The 21,935-nt window shown below is 46.5% G+C and overlaps 1 protein-coding gene across 1 annotated transcript in view; it reads left to right on the plus strand.

Annotated features, from left to right (window-relative positions):
- The window catches only part of SUN2 (Sad1 and UNC84 domain containing 2), a 157,870-nt gene that overhangs the window by 25,424 nt on the left and 110,511 nt on the right, over positions 1-21,935 (plus strand). Inside the window, exons 3-4 of the mRNA XM_029590197.1 lie at positions 28-197; positions 11,373-11,636. Coding sequence (XP_029446057.1) covers positions 28-197; positions 11,373-11,636 — 434 coding nt within the window. The remainder of the gene's footprint in view (positions 1-27; positions 198-11,372; positions 11,637-21,935) is intronic.

Here is a 21,935-nt window from a genome sequence, read left to right on the forward strand (position 1 = left end):
TTTTTTTTTTCTTCTTAACTCACGCAGGACATTTAGAAAGAAATCCAACAGTGTGAAGCGAGCATCGCCCATCCCACGGCCAAGCACCCATACTTCCTCCTATTACAAAGAGACTGTCACCTATGTGAGAGGTGCCAAGGAGCCCACCGCCAGGGCCTCCTTCTTGGAGCAGCAGCCGGACAAGGACTCTCTCTGGGGTGAGTGTAGCTGTGCTGAGTGTGGCCACTGTAGTGCTGCTAATGGCACTTACAGGACTGTGGAGTGTCTGGGATTTGCATGCCTCTGAGGATCGCAGCTGTAGGGAATACTTGCAGGGGGAAAGGGTGATCTCTGGAGGAGCTGAGTATGCCAGCACAAAGGTGGTTGCTTGTGTCTAGATTCTAGTACCCATTAATTTACAGCAATTTAACATCAGCTTACTAACATTCAAGGTACTGTGATAGTTAATGAATGCTAATTAAAATGGATTCTGCTGTCAGTCTGAGTCTGTCCAGATAGTCTGTTGCTAGCCACATTTCTACATGGTCAGTCCCTGTTCTGTACATTATGAGGGCCTATTTACTAAATGTTTTTTCCTCCATTTTGTATGTCTGGGGGAAAAATGGTTAGTAAATAGGGCCCTGTATTAGTACTAAAACTGTTAAGGCATAATGCTTATCCCATGCATGTTCAGTCTGCATACTGAATTTATTACAATAGCAAGAAGGATTTTTCTTCATCTGAAGATTTCCAGACCAGGGTTTTGCTGTGGTTGCAAGTGGCTATTCAGAGAGAAGCTACATGTCCTACCAGCCGCAACTGACTGCACAATTTCCCCAATGCATGCAACCGTATTTGCTCACAATTCTCATCCTAGGCTACGTCCTAGAAGTTAAGGACCCTAACGAAGACTTTGAATCCTGTTTTGTAAGATTTGTCAGATGGCTTCATAATATATGTGAAGAAAGAAAGCAGACTTTTTTTTTTTTTTTCTGTCCTGGTTATCCCACTCACAAATGCCTAAAAATCCTTATTCTCTGAGGACAAGCAGGATGTCAGTCTCAATGTCATTGAGCATCATGGAGGCAATCAGGCGTGTTGCCAGCAATGCCATTCGTGGCTGTTCTCAATGATTTCGAGCCCATCGCCACCAGGGGACCCAGGGATCATTGAGTGCCCTGCTCCCCCTCAAAGTCGACCACCGAGGCCTGGGGGTCCTGAGAGCTCTTGAGTGCCACAGAAGTCCTCTGATGAAAGGGGCTTTGGGCCTTGGACCTCCTTGGCGCCATCGAGCAGTGGGGTCACCATCAGCATTGGCGGCATTGGCCTGGAGAAGCCATGCCCCGAGACACACTTGATCGCTGAGGTGTCCAGGATGCACCATGGTCCAGTGCCCTCGAGGCTATTGAGCATTTGGGTTGCCGATGAGCCCCTTTGCGGTGTTAAGGCAGGGCACTGAGGGGGATTGTGGTGTGCCATCAATGGTATATGGATGCTGCCACTCTTGTGTGCCCTAAGCCTCCATCCAGCGCCAAAGATGCTAGGGTCGTAGGGCTTCGAACACCATTGATGCTGAAGAGCGCCAGAGTTGCTGCTATCAGCCATGGGCGCTGGCAGTAGATGCCATTGAGTTCACAACATCAGCGCCCTTGGGTGCTTAGATGAGCCGAGGGAACCATTGATGGCACTGCATGCCATCGAACTTGAGTGCCTGTGCCTATGGTGCAGTCAAGCCTCGTAGAAGCCCTTGTCGTGGCATCGTTTGGTGCCATAGATGTGATCTATTGCTGGTGAGCGCTATTGGCATTGTGGATGCTGTCGCCACTCTAGGCACCAGTAGAAGTGGTCAGATGCCATAGGACACCATCACAGAGCACTGTTGATCACCATTGGTCACCATGAGCTTCCCTGACATTGTCATGTGTCAAGGCAGTGAGTTAGTCATGACTCCCTTTCAAGATCTGCGATCAGTCTCTTGAAGCGTTATCAGGTACTCTGGGTACCATGGGGCGATGCCGCAGAACACCACCATGAACCGCCATAGTTTTGACTCCCACTGGCAATGGAGATGCCATTGGACACTGTACATGCTGACTCCACTAGGAGTTAGTGCAACAATGCCATAGCTATCATTACCGATCACGCAGCACACTGTAAATATTTGTTTATGTCTCTGAGTTACTTTCTGCTTTGTCTTCTTCTTCCCCCAGTTCCATTACCCTGTTTTATTGTAACATTTGCCTCTTATCTGGTTTAATATTTAAGGTTATGTTGTGTTTTACCCCAGTTCCCTGTAAACCGACATGATATGATTGTATCATGTATGCCGGTATAAAAAAAAAAGCATTAAATACATAAAATAAACAATGGAGCCCATCATGCGTGATTGGGTACGGCAGGTGTCGTCTACTTCTCCAAGCACCTCAGCACTGGCAAGCTGCTTTTTCTCTGTACCATGCAAAGCCAGCCATGCCAGAAATAGTGGGACCACCATTGTTTCCTCAAGGTATCAGCTTCCTGTTCTGTTTTGCACCTTAGGGTGCTATGAGACACAAGCGAGGAGAGTGCCATCACACACTCTCTAATTGCTTTTTGGCTATGTGCAGCTGCCAACTCTATCTGGTGATGCTAGGCCTTGCTGTGCCATAGGATTCTACCTACAAGCGTGGCAATTGGGAGCATATGTGCGCTGCCGTCTGCAGGACAGGGAAACACTACACAAGTGCTTTCCATTGTGCTTTTAAAGCAGAGGGCGCTATTCTTCCAGTTCCCTCTAGTGTATGGATGTGTATTTCCCTCGTAGCAAGCACAGTAGTTTGTGTTCCGCAGCCATAAGACTGACCAGAGACTGCATTCCTGGTCAAACCACTATGGGCATGGGTACCAGGAGGGTAATTGTCTTCCCCTCTCACAGAAGAGGAGTATGCCTTTCAAACCCTCCCATGTTAGTTTTGTTTGAATCCCCTTCGTGGGGGAAGTCTCTGGGGCTGCATCCCTTGCAGGTCCATCACCAAACTTGAGCCGCGATTCTTTTGGATCAGTGCACCTACTTTCGGGCCAGGATCTGCAGATGTTGGGGGCCGGCAGCGGTGGTCGTTTGGACTGTTTTTGCTGAGGTCCTTTTGTTGGTTACTATGATGGCCTATCCTGTCTGAGTGGGTGCCTGCCAGCAGCCTTTTTGGTTTGCTTTGTATCCCACTCTTGCCTGGAGAGTAGGAAAGTTTTTTTTTGTGTTTTTGTGGGTTTTTTTTGGGAGCGGGAGGCCCTTCCTGTCCCTTCGGGAAGGTGAGATATGATTGGGTTTCCAGAGGCAACCCTTATGGGTTCCCCCTTAGACGGATGCCCCTTGTTCTCCATTTCCTGGAAAAGGGTTTTCACTGTTTTTGACTGGCAATCGCTCTCTGTTCCCCTTGAGATCCGAGAGCAGGTCGATGATAACACTCTTTCCTAGGTCGTTCTAAAGGCAGTAGATTCATTTCATGAAGGAGCTATTCTGGATTCGATCTCCCCGTCATCTTCGAGGGAAGCTCCCCAGCGAAGATTAGATTAGGGGTTTCTCCTGCACCCATGGGAGTCACCCTTTTGATACTTGCTGAGCACAATGTGTGTTTTTTCATGGATGATCACTCTTGCCAGTTATTCTCACATGCAGGACCCTACCTCAGTGAGGACGGTCTGGTCCATTTGCATCCCGTTTGGCAGGTATGCCTTTCAACTTCTTGCCATATCTATGGCTGCATGTGTTAAGGGATGAGGAACACTGCAATAGAGGTGTGCTACACTTTTTTTGCGGTGGCTTGCAGGCTATACTTTCCCCTTTTCAGGATCGTTCTGTCTGCAGACAGGGAGGTCCTGGTTCACGCAACAGTTGTTCTAGTGACTGGACTGCATGATTCCTTGGGGGAAGTATAAATAATCATGGGCTTAGGTTTGATCTCTAGGCCAGGTTGACGGGCAGTCTATTCCCAGATCAGACTCATCTTACCCTGGTACCTTTTGAGTTTCCAGGATGATAATGAAATACCATTTCTTCAGAGGTTTGCACTTACGGTATCCCTGCTTTCTGTCTCTTGGTGGAGAGTTTTTGGACTTCTTCACCAGGTGGTTCGCTCTCAGTTTCGGCTATTCCTATTATGCTGAGAGGTCTACATCTGTTTTGGGGGGGGGCAACTCCCTACTGGACTCAGGGGTGAATTATTTGGTTGGGGTTTTTCATATCAACAATTTGTAAATAATTGATACAGTTATCAAGTTACTGCCTGCTGTATCTTCCTCTTCCCAGTTCCGGCACCCCTGTTCATTGTAACTTTTTTGTCTTCTCTATTCCATGTTAATAGTTTGTTAGGTTACGACCCTTGTTGTTTGTAAACCGACATGATATGATCTGTATCATGAATGCCGGTATAAAAAAGCACTAAATAAATAAATATCCTTTGAGCCCCGGGGTCTGCCTCCTTGTGTTCTTCGCTCCTTCTGACTTCCAGTCGGAATGTCGGGGGAGGGGAGAAAAGCTAGGGCATTTGTGGTATATCTTAGTGTGTACCACCTTTTCCCTGCTTTTCGTCAAGTTCTGGCCAGTATACTGCCTTTAACTTTTTCTACTTCACTAGGTTGACCAAAGTGCTTCCTCGCTCACCTGAGCTATCCTGTGGATAGGGTGGATGCTGCGGTGTCAGCGGTCATGAAAAAGGTGACTATCCCTGTCGCGGGTTCCGTGGCGTTGGAAGGATGTGCAGGATTGAAAACTGGAGATTCACCTCAAGAGGATTTTTGAGGTGTCTGCCCTGAGCTTGCGGGCGGCCATCTGCTCCAGTTTCGTGCAAAGAGCTTGTCTATGTTCGGTGCAGCAGCTCCAGGATGGTCAGTAGAGGTCGAGTGTTGAGGCAGCGGGGGCCTACTTTTTGGATGCCTTGTATGTCTTAGTGAGGACTTCGTCTCGCATTATGGGTTCTGCAGTATCAGCCAGGAGGTTGTTATGACTGCTTAACTGGTCAGCGGATGTGTCATTTAAGTCCCGACTGGGGTTTCTGCCTTTTAAGGGATGACTTTTTTGTTTGGTGAGGACGTAGAGCAATTAATGAAGGATCTGGGTGAGAATAAGATGCATAAGTTGCGGAGGACAAGCCTAAGGGCAGACGATTCTTTCAGTCTCAGACGCGTTTCCGGGACGTTCGGAGGTCTCGTTCTGCAAGAGGAGCCCCAACCTCACAGAAGCAGTTCACTCCTCAAGGTCAGTCTTGATGGCTTTCCTTTTGAGGGGGTCGAAGGCCATTCAGATCTTCTACAGGAGGTGGGGCTACAGGAGGACGAAAGGGGCAACGGTCGGTATTCCATTTACTTTCCAAAGAAAGAAGACCCTTTCCATCAGATTCTGGACTTGAAGCGGGTGAATGTGGCATTAAAGGTCCCGAGGTTCCGGATGGAGACCTTGTGGTCGGTAATTGTGGCAGTGTGCAAGGGAGAATGTCTGGCTTCTTTGGACCTGACAGAAGTGTACCTACATATCCCCATTCGCCCAGATCACTAGCGTTTTCTGAGGTTTATGGTGCTGAGTCAGCATTTCTAGTTTCAGACTCTACCTTTTGGGCTGGCCATGGCCCTGTGCACATTCACCAAAGTAATGGTGGTAGTTGTGGTGGTATTATGGCGCGAGGGAGTGCTGATACACCCTTACCTGGACGACTGGCTAGGCAAGGCAAAAGTCAGAGGACAATTGTCGTGTTGCAGAGCAAAAGGTGATAAATACTCTGTAATCCCTAGTTTGGGTGGTGAATTTGGCAAAGAGCCACCAGATCCCGTCTCAGACTCTCGACTATTTGGGTGCCCGGTTCGACACACTGAAAGGCAAGGTGTTTCAGATGGAGGAGAGAGTGCAAGTTACATGGTCAAGTCAGGCAGTTGTTTACTTCGCAAGTGCCTAGAGTCTGGGATTTTTTTTTTTTTTTTTTTTTACAGGTTCTGGGAAAGATGGTTTCAACGTGAAGTTGGTACCATGGGCCTTTGAGCATATGAGACAGCTGCAGAGGGCTCTGCTGGCACATTGGAATCCTTTTTCAGAGGAGTTTCATCTACCCGAGTCTCTCGAGGGTTATGCTCAGGACAGTCTGTCTGGTGCCTGCTAATGTCTGATCTAGTTCGTGGTGTCGATCTGGAGGTCCCAGATTGGGTAGTAATTACTACTGATGCCTGTTTCTCTGGATGGGGAGCAGTATGTCGGCGACAGTCAACCAAGGGCACTTGGTCTGCAGAAGAAGCCTCTTGGTCTATCAATCACTTAGAGACCAGGGCAGTGAGGTTAGCATTACTTGCTTTTGTACCTTAGTTCAAGGCCAGTCGGTGAGAGTCTTGTCAGACAATGCGACGACCATAGCATACATAAATAGGCAGGTAGGAACCAAAAGTTGATTGGTGGCTCAGAAGTTAATTCTTTGAGCAGAGCAATACTTGGTCCAGATGGCGGCGTCACACATAGCGGGGGGTCAAACATCCAAATGGATTTTCTAAGTTGCAGTTTGCTAGATCCAGGGGAGTGGGAGTTGTCCGAGAAAGCAATGCAGCTCATCCGAGAAAGGTGAGGCTGTCCCCATGTGGATCTAATGGCGACTCGTCTCAGTGTGAAGGTGCCTCACTTTTATAGCTGAAGACGAGTTCTAGTTCTACCCTGGCCTCGGGAGGTTTTGCTTTACATATTTCTGCCTTGACCTCTGGTAGGCAAGGTGTTGTGTTGTATAGAGAGTCACCCGGGCGAAGTGCTGATGGGTTGCCTCATCAGCCGTGGTTCGCGGATCTGGTCAACATGGCGGTAGACGGGCCATTACGCTTCAGTCATCTTCCACGCCACCTTCTTCAGGGTCCTATATTCTCAGACCAGGCCGATCGCTTTTGTCTAGTGGCTTGGCGTTTGATAGGTGGCGTTTGAGAAGCAAATGGTACCTGGAAGCAATCATTGCTATTCTTCTGCAGGCTAGACTGACTTCTACTTTGTATGTCTGCGTTTTGTTTTTTTTTTTAGGCCTGATGTATTTCTAATGGAGTGCAGGCCTTACGGTCTTCGGTAGCTCAGGTTTTATCTTTTCTTCATGAAAGTTTGGTTAAAGGCCTTGCTTTCAATTCTTTGAGGGTTCAGGTAGTGGCCCTTGCTTGTCTGCGAGGTAAATTGGAAGGTTACTCTCTGTCTTCTCATCCTGATGTGGTTAGGTTTCTTCAGGGGTTTAAGAATTTGCACCCTCTGGTGAGGAGAGTTTGTCCATCCTGGAATCTTAATCTCGTTCTCAGAGGCTTGTGTGAAGCACCTTTTTGAGCTTCTTCGCAGAGTGACACTAGTGGCCATTTGTTCAACGAGGAGAATCTCTGAGTTGCAGGCTTTGTCTTGCCGGGATCTATTCCTACAGATTTCAGATGCAGGAGTGTCTTTGCAGACGTGCCCTTCTTTCTTCTGAAGGTGGTATCTGCGTTTCTCGTATATCAGTCTGTGGAGCTTCCAGCCTTTCCGAGTTTGGATTCTTCTGCGCCTCATGCGTAAGAGCTTAAGCTTTTATATAACATAGAACATAAGATATATGCCATACTGGGTCAGATCAAGGGTCCATCAAGCCCAGTATCCTGTTTCCAACAGTGGCCAATCCGAGTCACAAGTACCTGGCAAGTACCCAAACATTAGATGGATCACAAGCTACTATTGCTTATTAATTACCATCATAGCAGTTTATGGATTTATCCTCTAGAAACTTATCCAAATCTTTTTTTAAACCCAGTTACACTAACTGCTGTAACCACATCCTCTGGCAATGAATTCCAGAGCTTAACTATATGCTGAGTGAAAAAGAATTTTCTTTGATTTGTTTTAAATGAGCTACTTACTAACTTCAGGGAGTACCCCCAGTCCTTCTATTATCTGAGAAAGTAAATAACTGATTTACCTTAATTTGTTCAAATCCTTTCATGATTTTGTGGACTTCTATCATATCTCCTCTGTCTCTTCTCCAAACTGAACAGCCCTAACTTTAGCCTTTCCTCATAGGGCAGCCATTCCATGCCCCTTATCATTTTGGTTGCCCTTCTCTGCACTTTCTCCAGTGCAGCTATATCCTTTTTGAGAAGTGGTGACCAGAACTGCATACAGTATTTAAGGTTTGGTCTCACCATGGAATGATACAGAGGCATTAGAACATCCTTTTGGATGTCCGTAGAGCTTTAAGATATTTCAAGGTAACAATTGATTTTACAAAGTCTGATCATCTTTTCATTTTATGGAGTGTTCGAAAAAGGGTTCCCAGGCTTCTAAGGCTACCATTGTGAGGAGGCTATTGGGTCATCATACATTTTCAAGGGGCATCAGGTGCCTGAAGGTTTGAGGGCTTACTCTACATGGTCTCAGGCGGCCTCGTGGGTGGAGGATCAGTTGGTTTCACCACAGGGGATTTGCAGAGTGGTGACTTGGAAGTCACTGCATACTTTTGCAAGGTACTGTCGTCTAGATCAGTGGTTCTCAACCTATTTTTTTCTTGAGACACACCTAGCAGGTAATGCTTTCAGGTGTGACACACTGAATAGCTAAATGTATACATATACTCTGCATTCACAGGAACCAGAAAGAAGAGAAGGAAGTGAGAGTAGCCTCCCATCAGGCCCAATGTAAGAGAAGTCAACCAACTCCCACCAGGGCTGATAAGGAGGCAGCCATCTGCTGGCCTTGCAACTCACCTCCCCAGGACCTCTCGACACACCAGTGTGACCCGACACACCTGTTGAGAACCACTGGTCTAGATGTAGGGAATCCAGAAACTCTGTCATTTGGCGTGAGTATTTTGAGAGCGGGACTCTCCAGGTCCCACCCTAAGTAGGGGGCTTTAGTACACCCCAGGAGTCTGGACTGATCTGGGTATGTACTGGGAAAGGAAAATTGATTCTTAACTGCTGATTTTTGTTCCTGTAGTACCCCTGATCAGTCCAGACCCGGAGATGGAGAGTCGTCTGCTCAGCTGCAATATCTTGATACAAATTACAATTTTTTCATGGTATGGAATACAGAGTTGTTGGGGAAAAGTTTTTTTCTAAATTTTGTTAAATTGTTTTTGGATGGTCTTACAAGTTTTGAAAGTGTTTTTGTGCTTGGGTACAGGTAAATTCTGAGGAACTGCAGGTGGCACCAGGGGTTATGAAGCAGTGTCAGTGAAACTTTCTCTGTCTCCATCTGCTGGCAGGGATGCATACACCCAGGAGTCTGGACTGATCTGTGGTACTATAGGAATGAAAATCAGCAGGTAACAAACTGTTTTTTCCTCTGTCTGGTGCTCTGGCACATAGGGTCGTCACAAACCCTGCCATTGTTGCTGATTATTCTTCCAAGCATTGTTTGGATTTTTCTGCCCATTGTGCCTATCACCCAAACATAGGCGCACTTCTGCAGATGCGTTCTGTCCTTCACATGCCAGTGGTCTGCACTTTCTTTCATGGGAGCTCTCGAGCCTCAGATGGGTTTTCAGTTGCTTATAACACTGAAGGAAACTATGAGGTCTTCATCCAAGAGTCCTTCTCTTGTTTACATCTCTAGACTCTTTTCTGTATCCAGGAGGTTCTAGACCTACTGTTGTCGGGGTTTACTGATCCAAAACCCTGCTTGTAATGTATTTCATGATGCGGAGTATGTTTCTTGCTGGCACGCTCATCGCTCCCCTGCCTTAGCACTTCTGCTATGCATCTGAGTTTTGTATCTCAGTCTGTTCTATGGTTTTCTTTTTGTAGATCCCAACTCTTTTCCCGCTTAGGGACCCCTTTGTGGGTCGGCTGCCTCAGAGGCAAAAGGGAGAGAGGTGGTGCTTTCAGCAACTTGCGTTTTCCCATTTTGTCCCGCTCAGACAGCCTCTGGCTTGGGAATCACCCATGTGTGAGGACTGCCATCCTGCTTGTCCTCTGAAAAAGCAGAGTTGCTTATCTGTAACAGGTGTTCTCCGGAGGACAGCAGGATAGTAGTCCTCACGAAACTCACCCGCCTCCCCTGGGAGTTGGTTTCTCCTTGTATGAGCTATATCACGGACTGAGGGACTCTGCCTAGGGGGCAGGGTGACGATTACAGCTGCACATGCTCAGTAAGGGTAAATGTGAAAGATGTAGAATTTTTGAGAACAAAGTTCCGGACCAGGGCTCCATCCAATGATGTTACCCATGTGTAACAACTGAAATCCTGCTGTCCTCGGAGAACACCTGTTACAGGTAAGCAACTGCTATATGCCCATCTAGTTTTAGTGCATGGTCAAGAGTGACAGCTAAACTACAGACATATTCCTTTTCTGGTAATATTACTGCCTCTGGAATCGGGAATATTGCAAATCAGTCAGGGACTTTCCACAATTTATAGTACCTCCCTGTTTTTTGAGAGTTCAGTTGGAGCTTATTTTTAACTAACCAGGCCCTGGTTAATACTCGGGAGTGGAAGAGTAGCCTAGTGATTAGAGCAGCAGGCTGAGAACCAGGGAATGCAGGGTTCAGATCCCATGGATGCTCCTTATGACCTTGGTAGAGTCACTTCACCCTCCATTACCTCAGGCACAGACTTAGATTGGGAACAGGAAAATACCTGCATGTAACTCACCTTGAAGTACCAATGAATAGGTGTGAACTAAATCTACTCTGGACTTGGGAAATTATCAGTTCCCTGTACGTACCCGGATCAGTCCAGACTCCTGGGTTTTGCTCCCCCTCTGCAGATGGAGACAGACGTTTACAAACAAAACTCCGCCTTATCTAGGCTGGTGCCACCTACAGTCCGGCAGTATTCTTCTGTCTCCTAGCAGGTGGAGAGGGTGCAAAACCTATAGTCTGTGCTGAGGCCTAGTTGTTTAGTTGTAGATAGTAGTGTTTAAAAAGAGAAAAAAGGTTAACGTTCGATTGGGATGGAGGACTGCAGTGGTTTACCTGCAGGACCAGTCTCCCGCCTCCCAGGGGGTTGTCAGGTCCTGAGGGGACCATCCCCCCCTGGTTTCAGAGGCCCCTGAGGTATGGGGTGCCTTGCCCCCTTGCCAGTGAAACAAGAACTGATGTTACCCTCATCAATAAACTTAATCACTTGCAAAAATAACTGCTTGTTCTGCCAATTTGGCCAACAGGGAAATAGATCCTGCTCTAGTTAATGTACAGTTATTGAAGGTATCCCGCGAGGGGAAACTACCTCATTCTGCAGGTGTCGCAGAGTACCAGCCCTATGAAGTGTGACACTTAACCCATGAACATCTATTCTGTCGTGAACTTAATTAGTGTGAATTCAGCCTAGGAAGCTGTTCCTGCCTGCTCGCTCATTCTCCCTCCCTCCTGCCTGTGCACAGCTGCCTTCTTTCCTCCTATGCCTATGGCATGCGTTTGACCCATTGCTAACTAAAGGCTTCATTTCTTGGCAGAGGAAGCTGACTTGGTTCGGAAGAGGCGTAGCACAGCCGGTGCATACGGCGGCACTGCTGGCTCATACAGCAGCACAGCCGGCTCATACAGTGGCACAGATGGCGCATACAGCAACACAGCCGGCGCATACAGCGGCACAGATGGCGCACACAGCAGCACAGCTGGCGCATATGGCGGTACTACCAATGGATTATCGGATGCAAAGACAGCCTACGACCTGTACGGATCTTCATCCGGCTACTCTTCGGAGGAGGATTACACAGGTAGGGCTGGATCGCTCCTCATGAGAGATGTAGAGTAGAAATTAGAAATCAGGTTGCTCAGTTGGCTAAGTTGCACCCCTCCTTCCAAACTCTGGCACAGTGCTGATGTGTGCAGTATGATGGCGTTAGCTTATTCCGAATCATTATTCTTTGTAATTAATGGGCCTCTGATATCCTGCACCCTTTTCTCTAGTCCTGCACAAACCCAGCCCAATTTTCAAACTCAAGCTACCTGCAGAAGTTGTCTTTGAAAAATGGCTAAAAGTACTTGTGTATGCTGAAATGGTGTCAACCCATGGCATAAAGTACCCAGAGTCTTGGCATTATCAACTATGCATGTGTGCTTAAGTTCCAAAAATGCATGCTGTATGGAGGAACGCTATCTAACAGGATGATCTCTTTTGAGCAATAGAAGCAGGAATTTGAGAGCAGATAAATTGTATAACATTTTTTATCTTTGTATTGTGATATTCCTCTTCATCCAGTCGGACCAGTCCAGACCAATAGGTTAATCACGCCAACCAGCAGATGGAGACAGAGATCAACAGGTTCGCTGATGTCAGTCCTTATATACCTTCATACTGACACCAGCCTGCCAGTATTCTCTCTCTCCAGCAGATGATAGGCAAGCATTTCATGCTATGGACAATGACCTGGTAGGCTGAATAAGAAAATAGACAAGGGGGGGGGGGACGGGACTTCTGAAGTGACAGATTTGGTCTGCCTTTCTTCTGAATGGGGTTCTTGGCTAAATTGATGGGGGGGGGAGGCGAGCATCAGAGCCTGGGACAGCCTTGTGCTCTCTCTCTCTCCTGGTATAGCTAATCAGGACCAGGGGCTTCCAGGTAGGTTTCCAGCTGTTTCTGTTTGTTCCCCCTCCATCCCTGCTGGCTCGCAGGCTGTCCCTTTTTTCTTTACACTTCTCCTTTTAATCTTGGACAGTTTTTGGTGAAGCAGCAATAAAGTTTAAAAACAAAAAAATCCTACAGGAGAAACATTTGCTGCTCGGTGGCTGGGATCCGTGACAGGAGTTGCTTGGCCAGTTTTCAGGGTCGCACAGTCACTGGGAGCCTGGGTGTGTAGCCAGAACAGAGAACAAAATTGTTTCTATTTCTGGGGACTCAGTCTCTTGCTCAGGGCAATCGAAAAAAAGATAAGAACCCCACGGGGAGGTGTGAGGAACGGCCGCGACAGCAGCAGAGCCAGGGAGTCTGTGGGAGGCCTGCGGTTGAGCGCTCCGTCAGGCTGAAGTTTTGCTCGTCTGTATCCACTTTGGTGAGGAGCACCAGTGACCATTTTTTTAAGGCTGTGGAGCAGTGAAGGGTACTTCAGCCCTCCTTTCCTGGGGGCCTGAGAGACCTGTTTCGGAATCACGGTGCCTGCCACATTGCTGTGGCAGCAGCTATGTCAACGCAGGTTTTCCCTAAGGGAATTTGCAGTCATGATCACACCCGGTCTGCCTGGCAGGCTGCTGCTGCTGCTTTGGTTTCCGCTTGTTAGACCCAGGAAAGGAAGCCATATTGGACCCCCATGGAGAACTGAGGGCAAGCTAAGGCCTTCTTCTCTTTTCAGCTCTGAAAGCCAGGGGCAGTTGGAGTGTTGACAGAGGGGAAAAAAACAAAACAAAACAGCAGCACTGAGCGCGCTGACCCAAGGAGACTGCAGTCACCAGCCGCTTCTTCGGTTCAGCAATAGTGTCCCACGGAGTGCAGGGTTTCCTGCTCATTTCCCCCCTCTCCCCCCAAGTCCTTTCTTGTGCTTGCTGTCTCTCTCTCTTTAAACTGCTTAGGCTAAACTGGGGTTAAAATTTTGAAAAAAAAAAAAGACAGAGGAGTTTTTTGTTCAGGGATTCTAAAAGGAGGAGGTCAGCTGTGCTGAACCCGGGGTACTCCAGGGAAATGCCTGGAATGGTGGCAGCTGCACAGCGTGGGAGAAACCGCGCTCTGCGCTGCTTGTGGCTGAAAGTACAAGTGGTAAAGCCTCCATTTTTCTTTTTTAAACTCTTTATTTAGAGACACAGAAATGCAGAAAAATACTATGAGAAATCAAATATATCGTGAGAAAACAAAAGTAAGGAAGATACATTCTAGCAAATAATAATATTATGAGTAGCTTAACATGTCCTCGCAATAAAGTAGTCTCTAAATGGGTTTGTAGCGCCGCGCAGTGTTATGAAGAGTGTAGGACGTGTGCTCCATAATGGCCACTTCTGCAATCACTCTTTTCCAATGTTCAAATTAAGGTTTTGGTTTCCAGTAATAAGCAATAGCTATCCTAGCAGCCTGATAGAGATGATCAGTAAGATGTCGAATCCATTTAGTTTGGGGGGGGGGGGGGGCTGCCCTCCCGAGGGCAGTCTGGTCCCAGGTGGACTATCCTTCCTGGTATTGGAGGCAGAGGGGCTCGGGGTCGGGGACTTTTGCTTAACCCTCATCCCTTTGGCGCCTGGCAGGGTTGGCACCGAGGGTCCCGACTCATTCACCCTGCAGGAAACGGACAGAGCCTGCTGCCTTTTCCAGGGAGGTGTTTATTTTTATTCGCTTTTATGAAGTTCTTAAAAAAAAAAAAAAGACAAAATACAAAAGGCGATTTCCGATGTGCTCGCGCTCCGGCTCAGTTTGAGCGGCTCTCTGGTGGCTCCTCTTTGCTCCCGCTTCGCCGCATTTCTCTGGTCAGCCATGCCATGTGGTATGGCCTGCGAATCCTGTGGCAATGTACGGCAGCCTGTGCTCTTGCTGTCTCTCTGGTGGGGAGGACTCCTTGGGGAGCGGATCGGGACTAAAATTGAGTGGGCGCTGGGAGCCTGGTGGGTGCTCTCCGGTGCGGCAGCCTCCTGAGGATCCCTTCCCGCTCAGCGTGGGAATGGAGGCCACTTTGTCGGCATTTAAGTCTCCCGCGTGTGCTGGGGGGGAGGGAGAATACCCTTCACTGTTGTCGCCGTAGGCAGGGGCCGATCTCGTAAAGGGCCACGTGTTCTGAGCAGGGATGAGTCTGAGGAGGGTTCAGATATCTCCTTTTCTTCTATTTCTTTGGAATTCATTCTACTGATCGATAAGGCCTTTAAGGCCAAGAGGTCAGCTAAGCGACAAGGGGACAGGGGAGCCTTTCCCAGTTTGGTGAAGAGACCAAGTGCCCCGGAGGAGGTAGGGGGCTCAAGGGCCCAGCATTTTCGGTGGGCCACTCCGCCCCCACCCCCGACAGACAGTTCCTCTGAGGACTTGCCTCAGGACAATTCGCTCAGGCAGGACCCCCCCAGGGGCTGATTCCAATGTTGGGGATCAAGGCACAGAGCGTTCTTCAGTTCAGGGGCTGGCTGTCGAGGGTGATGATCCCAAAGTGGTGCGACTCTTCCACAGAGAGGAGCTAACCCCTCTTATACCTGCGGTTCTGGACGAGCTGGGTATTGACACCCCTCAGGAGAACTCTGGGTTGGGTGCGGTGGATACCGTTATGGTGGGCCTTAGAGGTCCTACAAGGTCTTTCCCGTTTCATAAGTCTGTTATAGACTTACTTTTCAGCGAGTGGGAGACTGAAAGTAAGTCAGGCTATGTTGAAACGCCTCTTTAGGAACTGGACAGAGGAGATGTTGAAACAAATACAGTAATCGGTGGAGTACAGACATTTTAACCCAATAAGGATAAGGGAAATGTGTTCCAACGCTTCAATTTCAAATATAATTGAGAAAGTACTTTGGTATAATTCAAAGTATACAAGTCAGAAAGATTAGGGACCAGAATCCCCAAGTATCACAGACTAGTATTAGCTAAAGTAAAATCCCCCACCCTTTGCACAAGATGATCCTGAGGTTCAATTGGAAAGTATACTGACTTAGTATAATTAATTTTATAGCCAGAGATAACACTATATTGCCTAATCAGGGATAAAAGAGCCGGAACAGATTTCCGCACTTGCGTCAGATATATTTGCGTATAAGGAAATTTTATATCTCAGAGCCGACATGAAAACCTGCAACCTCTGTCGCCTCCCTGATCTGTTGGGCAAGAGGTTTCAATGCCAAATTAAATGAGGAGGAAAGGGGGCGTCCCTGCCTAGAACCTCTGGAAATTTTTAAAGAATTAGATAACTTGCCATTCACCAGTACTCTGGCTTTTGAGGTGCCTTGTATAGGGCCCTAATCCAAGAAATATATTGGGGCGGGAATTCAAAAAGTTGTAAAATAAGAAACATGGATTGCCAGGAAATTATATTGAATACCTTGTCCGCATCTAAGGATAAAAAAATACCAGGAACCTTAAAATGTATTTGCCATATGGATAATATTAAATAAATGGCGAGTATTACCAGTGGAGTGTCTGCCCTTAATGAAACCAGTCTGGTCAGGATCTATTAAAGCAAGTAATAGATATTCTATTCGTGATTGCAAAATTTTTGCTGATTGCTGATTTTTCTCGGCCCTGCAAATTGTATTACCGGGTTCTACTGTAGCAGCTCTCTCTCTCTCGCTGGATCGAATATTTCAGATGTTTGATAGACCCTTTCATGGGTCATGGAGTATCCCTGAAGTTGACTGCAGTCCTTCTGGTTCCTTGGGGAGATGCAGGGCGGAAGGCAGCACAAAGAAGAGAACTATTTGTTAGCAGAGGGTGTCCTTTTGCATTGGTTTCCTTCATGAATATCTTTAGTGGAAAGTGGGAGACAGGGAAACTTTTTCCCTGGACTGAGGTTGGTTGATGCTGTCTCTCTTCTTTGGACAACCTGGCTTCCCATGTTTTTGTTTTATCGATCTCCGCGGGCAATTAACCTTGCAGAAGCGGAAACTGTGGAATTCCCAGTTCTATATAGAATCCCTTAATGGCCAGTATGAGTAAGTCAATTCCTTCTCTTATACTGTGGGGAAAGGGTTGTCTGGACTTTGAATGCAGATCTCCAGAGATTGATTGATTGTTATGGACATTTGCTCGGTAACCTAAGCATTATCATTTTGGAATCTCTCAAAAGAAATAAAATGTGTAATGACTCCTGACCTGCATTGAGGAGGCTTGTCTTCACATTCCAATCTGGAAGGATCTTCAGCATGTCCTCCATTTTTTTTGCAGTGTTGGTATTTTCAGTTTTGGGCGCTGGCCTTTAATTTGCATCCACTCTAAGGACCTATCTAAAGGTGGTGGTCGTGGTTGCTGCAGTGCTGCGCAAGGAAAACGTTTTTTGGTCTGGCCGTATCTGGGCAATTAATATGAGTGGAGTCATAACAGGAGAGCACACCAGCCAGTCAGTAATAGTTACCATCAGGAGTTGACATAGATGGTCAATTTCCATGAGACCTATCTTCAGCAGTCTTCGACCCGGGAGTGTCGGAGAGCTCAGTTTGATACGACGATAAGACATGTTCGTCTAGCAGACCAGAGAATTCAGAAGTTGTGTGACCAAATACAAGTGTCTGGGTCACCCAGGTCTCCACTGGTATGATCCTACCTACAGATTCTTTGGATCTATGGTGACAGATTGGAATCTTGGGCTTATGGGAGTGCGCACGAGCGCACACGCATCCTCTTCAGAGGTCTTGCTTTCCAGATGGAATTTCCCATTTCAAGACTATTTTATGCATCTGACGCTGCTGGAGTCAGCAAAACAAACTTGCAGTGGTGAATACTTTACAAGCACTTAGACCGGGGAGTAGACTGGGCGGCTCCAGTATGGATCTTGGTAATATTGGATGCCAGTCTGTCAGGTTTGTTCCAAGACAGTGGACCTCAGAAGACACTGCTGGTTCCTCAACCTGTTAGAAGCCAAGGCGATTCCTGGAATTTTTTCCTTTGAATATTAGGGCAGGCGGTTAGGATAATGGCTGACATCACCCCAGTGGTGGCATACATATTCCGTAAAGGAGTCCTTAGGTTTTGTTGGAGATAGGCCTGCTTCTTCTTTGGGTGGTATCTAAGAGTAAACATAGACACTGTGCAGGCAGATTACCTCAGTCGTCATGTAAAGGACCCGGGGAATGGTCTCTCTTAAAAACGCTTTGATCTAATTGTCGTCAGATGGGGTCTGCAGGGCTGGATCTGATGGCAACCAGCATAAATGTGGAGGTGTGCAAGTTTTTTTTAGTTGAAAGAAGGGCTTTCCTTCATCCAGGTCTGATATCCTAATACAGGACTGGCTAATAGCAGCACTTTTATCCGTGTTTCCCCCTCGACCCATGATAGGCATGGTACTTCAAAGGATTGTTTGTCATCCAAGACTAGTAGTGCTACTGGCTCAGGTTGGCCATATCGACTGTGGTATAAGGACCTATGGTGTCTGCCTTGCAGCACTTCTCTAACACTTCCATCTCTCAAACCATCTTGTCCTGGGGTCCCATATTTATACAGAGATCTGGATCGATTTTGTCTTATGGTTTGGTCCTTGTGAGGGTCCATTTGATGAAGAAAGGTTATTTTCAAGCTATGGTGGCTACTATCCTGAAGGTTTGAAAGTTTTCCACTTTCTTAGCTCCTGTCTGCATATGAAAAGTGTTTGAGGATTGGTGCCCAGGTCATCAGTGCACTCCTGGGGGCATGTCTGTTCCATTGCTTTTGGATTTCTTTTGCAGGGAGGCCTTACTATAGGCTTGGCTTCCACCTGTACATTGAAAGTACAGGTGGCAGCTAGCTCTCTTGCTAAAGGAGACCTCTTCTAGATAGACCATTGTCTTCTACTCCAAATGTGTCTCGCTTCTTGAGGGGTGTGAAGCATGTTAGGCCTCTGCTTCAAATTCAGTTCCTGTCCTGAAGTCTGAAATGCTATTTTGGCCATCTGGGCAGGATCTCTGTTTGCTCCTTTTCAGTCTGACACTCTATGGCGGCTTACCTTGAAGATGTTTTTCTTTGCTGTTTTGGCTCGGAGGATATCAGAGTTGCAGACACTTAAACGAGTAGAACCTTTACTGCTGGTTACAAAAGACAGAGTTCACATTCGTACGGTTCTCTCCTTCCTTCCAAAACTTGTTTTAGAATTCCATCTCAGTCAGCTGATTTCCTTTATCTTTGTTTGGTGAACAAAAAGCAGGTACAGAATGTGTCTTTCTTCTTCCCTTGGATGATGTCTCAAGGTCACAAGACTGTTTAGAAGGTTGGATCATCATAAGAACATAAGAGATGCCATACTGGGTCTGACCAAGGATACATCAAGCCCAGTATCCTGTTTCCAACAGTGGCCAATCCAAGTCACAAGTACCTGGCAAGTACCCAACATTAAATAGATCCCAAGGTATTAATGCTGATAACAAGCAGTATCTATTCCTTATTGATGAATAGCAATTTATAGACTTCTCCTCCAGAAAGTTATCCAAACCTTTTTTTAAACCCAGGTGCACTTTTTTGACCACAACAACACACTGAGCCAACAATTTCCATGTATTACCCACTATAAGGCCTAGATCTTTTCCTGGGAGGTAGCTCCTAATATGGAACCTAACATCGTGTAACTACAGCAAGGCTTTTTTCCCTAAATACATCATTCATTTAAAAAAATGCAGCAGATTTGTGAGGCAAGTCTTCCCTTGGGTAAATCCATGCTGGCTTTGTCCCATTAGATCATCTTATCTATATGTTCTGTGATTTAATTCTTTATTACAGTTTCCACAATTTTTCCCGACACTGAAGTCAGGCTCACTGGTCTATAGTTTCCCGGATCACCTCTAGAGCCCTTTTTATATATCTGGGTTACCTTGGCCACATTCCAGTCTTCAGGTACAATGAATGATTTTAATGAAAGTTTAGAAATTACTTATTAGATCTGAAATTTCATTTTTTGAGTTCTTTCAGGACCCTGGGATGTATACCTTCCAGTCCAGGTGATTTGCTACTCTTCAGTTTGTCAATCTGACCTACTACATCTTCCAGATTTACCGTGATTCGGGTCATTTCATTTTAATCATCACCCTTGCAAACAGTCTCTGGAATGGGTATTTCTCCAACATCTGTCTTGTATATATCAGAGTTTGAAAGGGAGAAATGGCCTCCTAGGGCTATGGTGGCACAATGGATTAATGAAGTGATTATGGCACTTTGTGTGGATTCCGGTGTTCCATTGCCGAAATAGCTACAGGCTTGCTTCACAAAGCTGCAGGCGACTTCATGAACAGAGTTGAGATTGGTCTCTCCCTTTGAGAACTGTTAAGCGGGTGTCAGAGCTAGAGAGGATGCTTCCTTTGCCTTGGCAGTTTTGTAAGGGAGTTGGGCAGCATCCTGCCCTATAAGGGAGCAACTTGGGTACATCCAACTGGATGAAGTGGAAGGTGAACTTACCTGATAACTTCCTTTCCTTGAATCCACTTGGACTGGTCCAGAATCCTCCCTGTGCTGCTGGTCTTTTCAGTGCCTTTATTTCATTGTCTGCCTTTAGAAGATGTCTTTGCAGGCAAAGGAGGCAATATGAAGCACAGTGAACATCTAGGCTTTGCTGCAGGTGAGTGATTTTTCATTTTTACTCTTCAGAAACTATTCTTTTGGGTTTTCTGGACATCCACTGCTTTAAAATAACTGTGATTTTTTTTTTTTTTTAATTTTACTATTTGTTGATTATATTTGTTATCCACGGTTAGCTTGTCACAGAAATACTGGCAGGCTGGTATCAACATAGAGGTATACAAAGAGTGTCATCACTCTTTGCCATCTGCTGGTTGGTGTGCGTAACCCACTGGTCTAGACTGGTCCAATTTAATAACAAGTAGTACAACACACAGAGTATTCCATTACAATTGCATGGAAAGCAGAGGTACAATAGATGATCAGTAGCAAGGAACTCCTCCCCAAGTGTTAAATGTGCAGGATAAAAGCCACCAAAGTCAAAATCAAATGAATATATAAAGTAGGATGATTAATTTATAGCTGTCATGCCAGTATTTATAACATCACTACTTGTTAGCCACATTACAATAATCTCAAGAGCATTTCCATACATTATCATAGATCCCATCTTTGTTCTTCAGCTTGTATGTCAATTTCTTGTTAGCGCAATGTCATAAATCTGCTTGTGTCATACTGCCGTAGTAGTGACTTGTTTCCATAATGGTGCTATTGTGAACCTCCCAGCATGTATAATAAGCTGGCCAGCTAAGATCCTCTGTGGGGTCAGCTGGATCCTATTTCTCCAGAGCCACAGAAGAGACAGCTCCGGTATGAAGTGAATCCCCTTTTCCAAAATGTTTGACACCCACCCCATCCAAACCTCTCCAGGGGGGACATGACCACTGCATAAGGTAGAAAGAGCTCTCCAGCCCACATCCTCTCCAGCATAAATGAGAAGAACCTGGAGAGAGAGGCAGCATTATAGAGGGGGGTATCTATAAGTACGATGCAGTAGCTTGACCATTAACTCCACCCTACGGCAACAGAGTGAGATTTTGGGAGCCCATTGCCATAGAACTCTCCAATCATCATCCTCCAATTGTAAAGGTCACTCCCTATTCCACTGTCGAACACAGGATAGAGGAGGATTGGCGCCCATCACACTGCCAGTGATAGCCTTATAAACAAGTGAAATACGTTTCTTAGGCACATCAGTACATAAAAATGTCTTCTCAAGTACCGAGGTGGGAAATGGCACATGTTCTCTCTCGCTGTACCCCTTGAACACACTCTCGGGATTTTCAGATTGTACATCATGGATGTCCTGTGCAACTCATGTTCTCATCTGTGAAAGACTGGGGAATGATCAACAAGTTCTGTTTTGGATGTTTTAGAAAAATTGATAAAACAATAATAAAAAAAAAAAATTTGCATTCATAGTTTCTGAAATATTCCCTCCCCCTCCAGAATGCATTTTATTTTTTTAAATATGTGTTTAAAAGTAGGAAGGGCATGCACACTTTCAGGGGACTACTTTATAGGAAAAAGATAAATCTGGACTAATCCTGTGACAGTGTGCTTGGCAACGAGACTCTCTCTCTCTCTCGCTGTGCATTTTGTTAATGTTAAGAGGATGTTGGCCCGCAAAGCAGAGGGCTTTATACCGCTCATCCCCCCCCCCCCCCCCCCCCCCACCTCCATTCCTCTCCGTTATCCCGGCCGATTGGTTTCCGAGCGATCATGCACAGCAGCGCTGCCTCCTTCCTCGCCTTAATCTGTTTCCAGCTGACACGTTTTTTCCCCCTCTTTTTTTGTGTTCTGTCTCTCTCTCCCATTCTGTTCTTCTTTTGCCTCCCCCGCCTGCGGTTCTTTCGCCTTCTGGCAGGAGGTGGAATGGGCACCTCCTTCCTTCCTGAGCTCGACAGCTGTGTTGTGCTGCAGGTGAAACTCCTCTCTTCCCTCACCGCGGGGCAGCGCATGCAGTGCTCTGTTTTGTTTTTTTTTACCTGCC

This window comes from Rhinatrema bivittatum, chromosome 2 (assembly GCF_901001135.1).
Source record: "Rhinatrema bivittatum chromosome 2, aRhiBiv1.1, whole genome shotgun sequence".
Lineage (NCBI taxonomy): Eukaryota > Metazoa > Chordata > Amphibia > Gymnophiona > Rhinatrematidae > Rhinatrema > Rhinatrema bivittatum.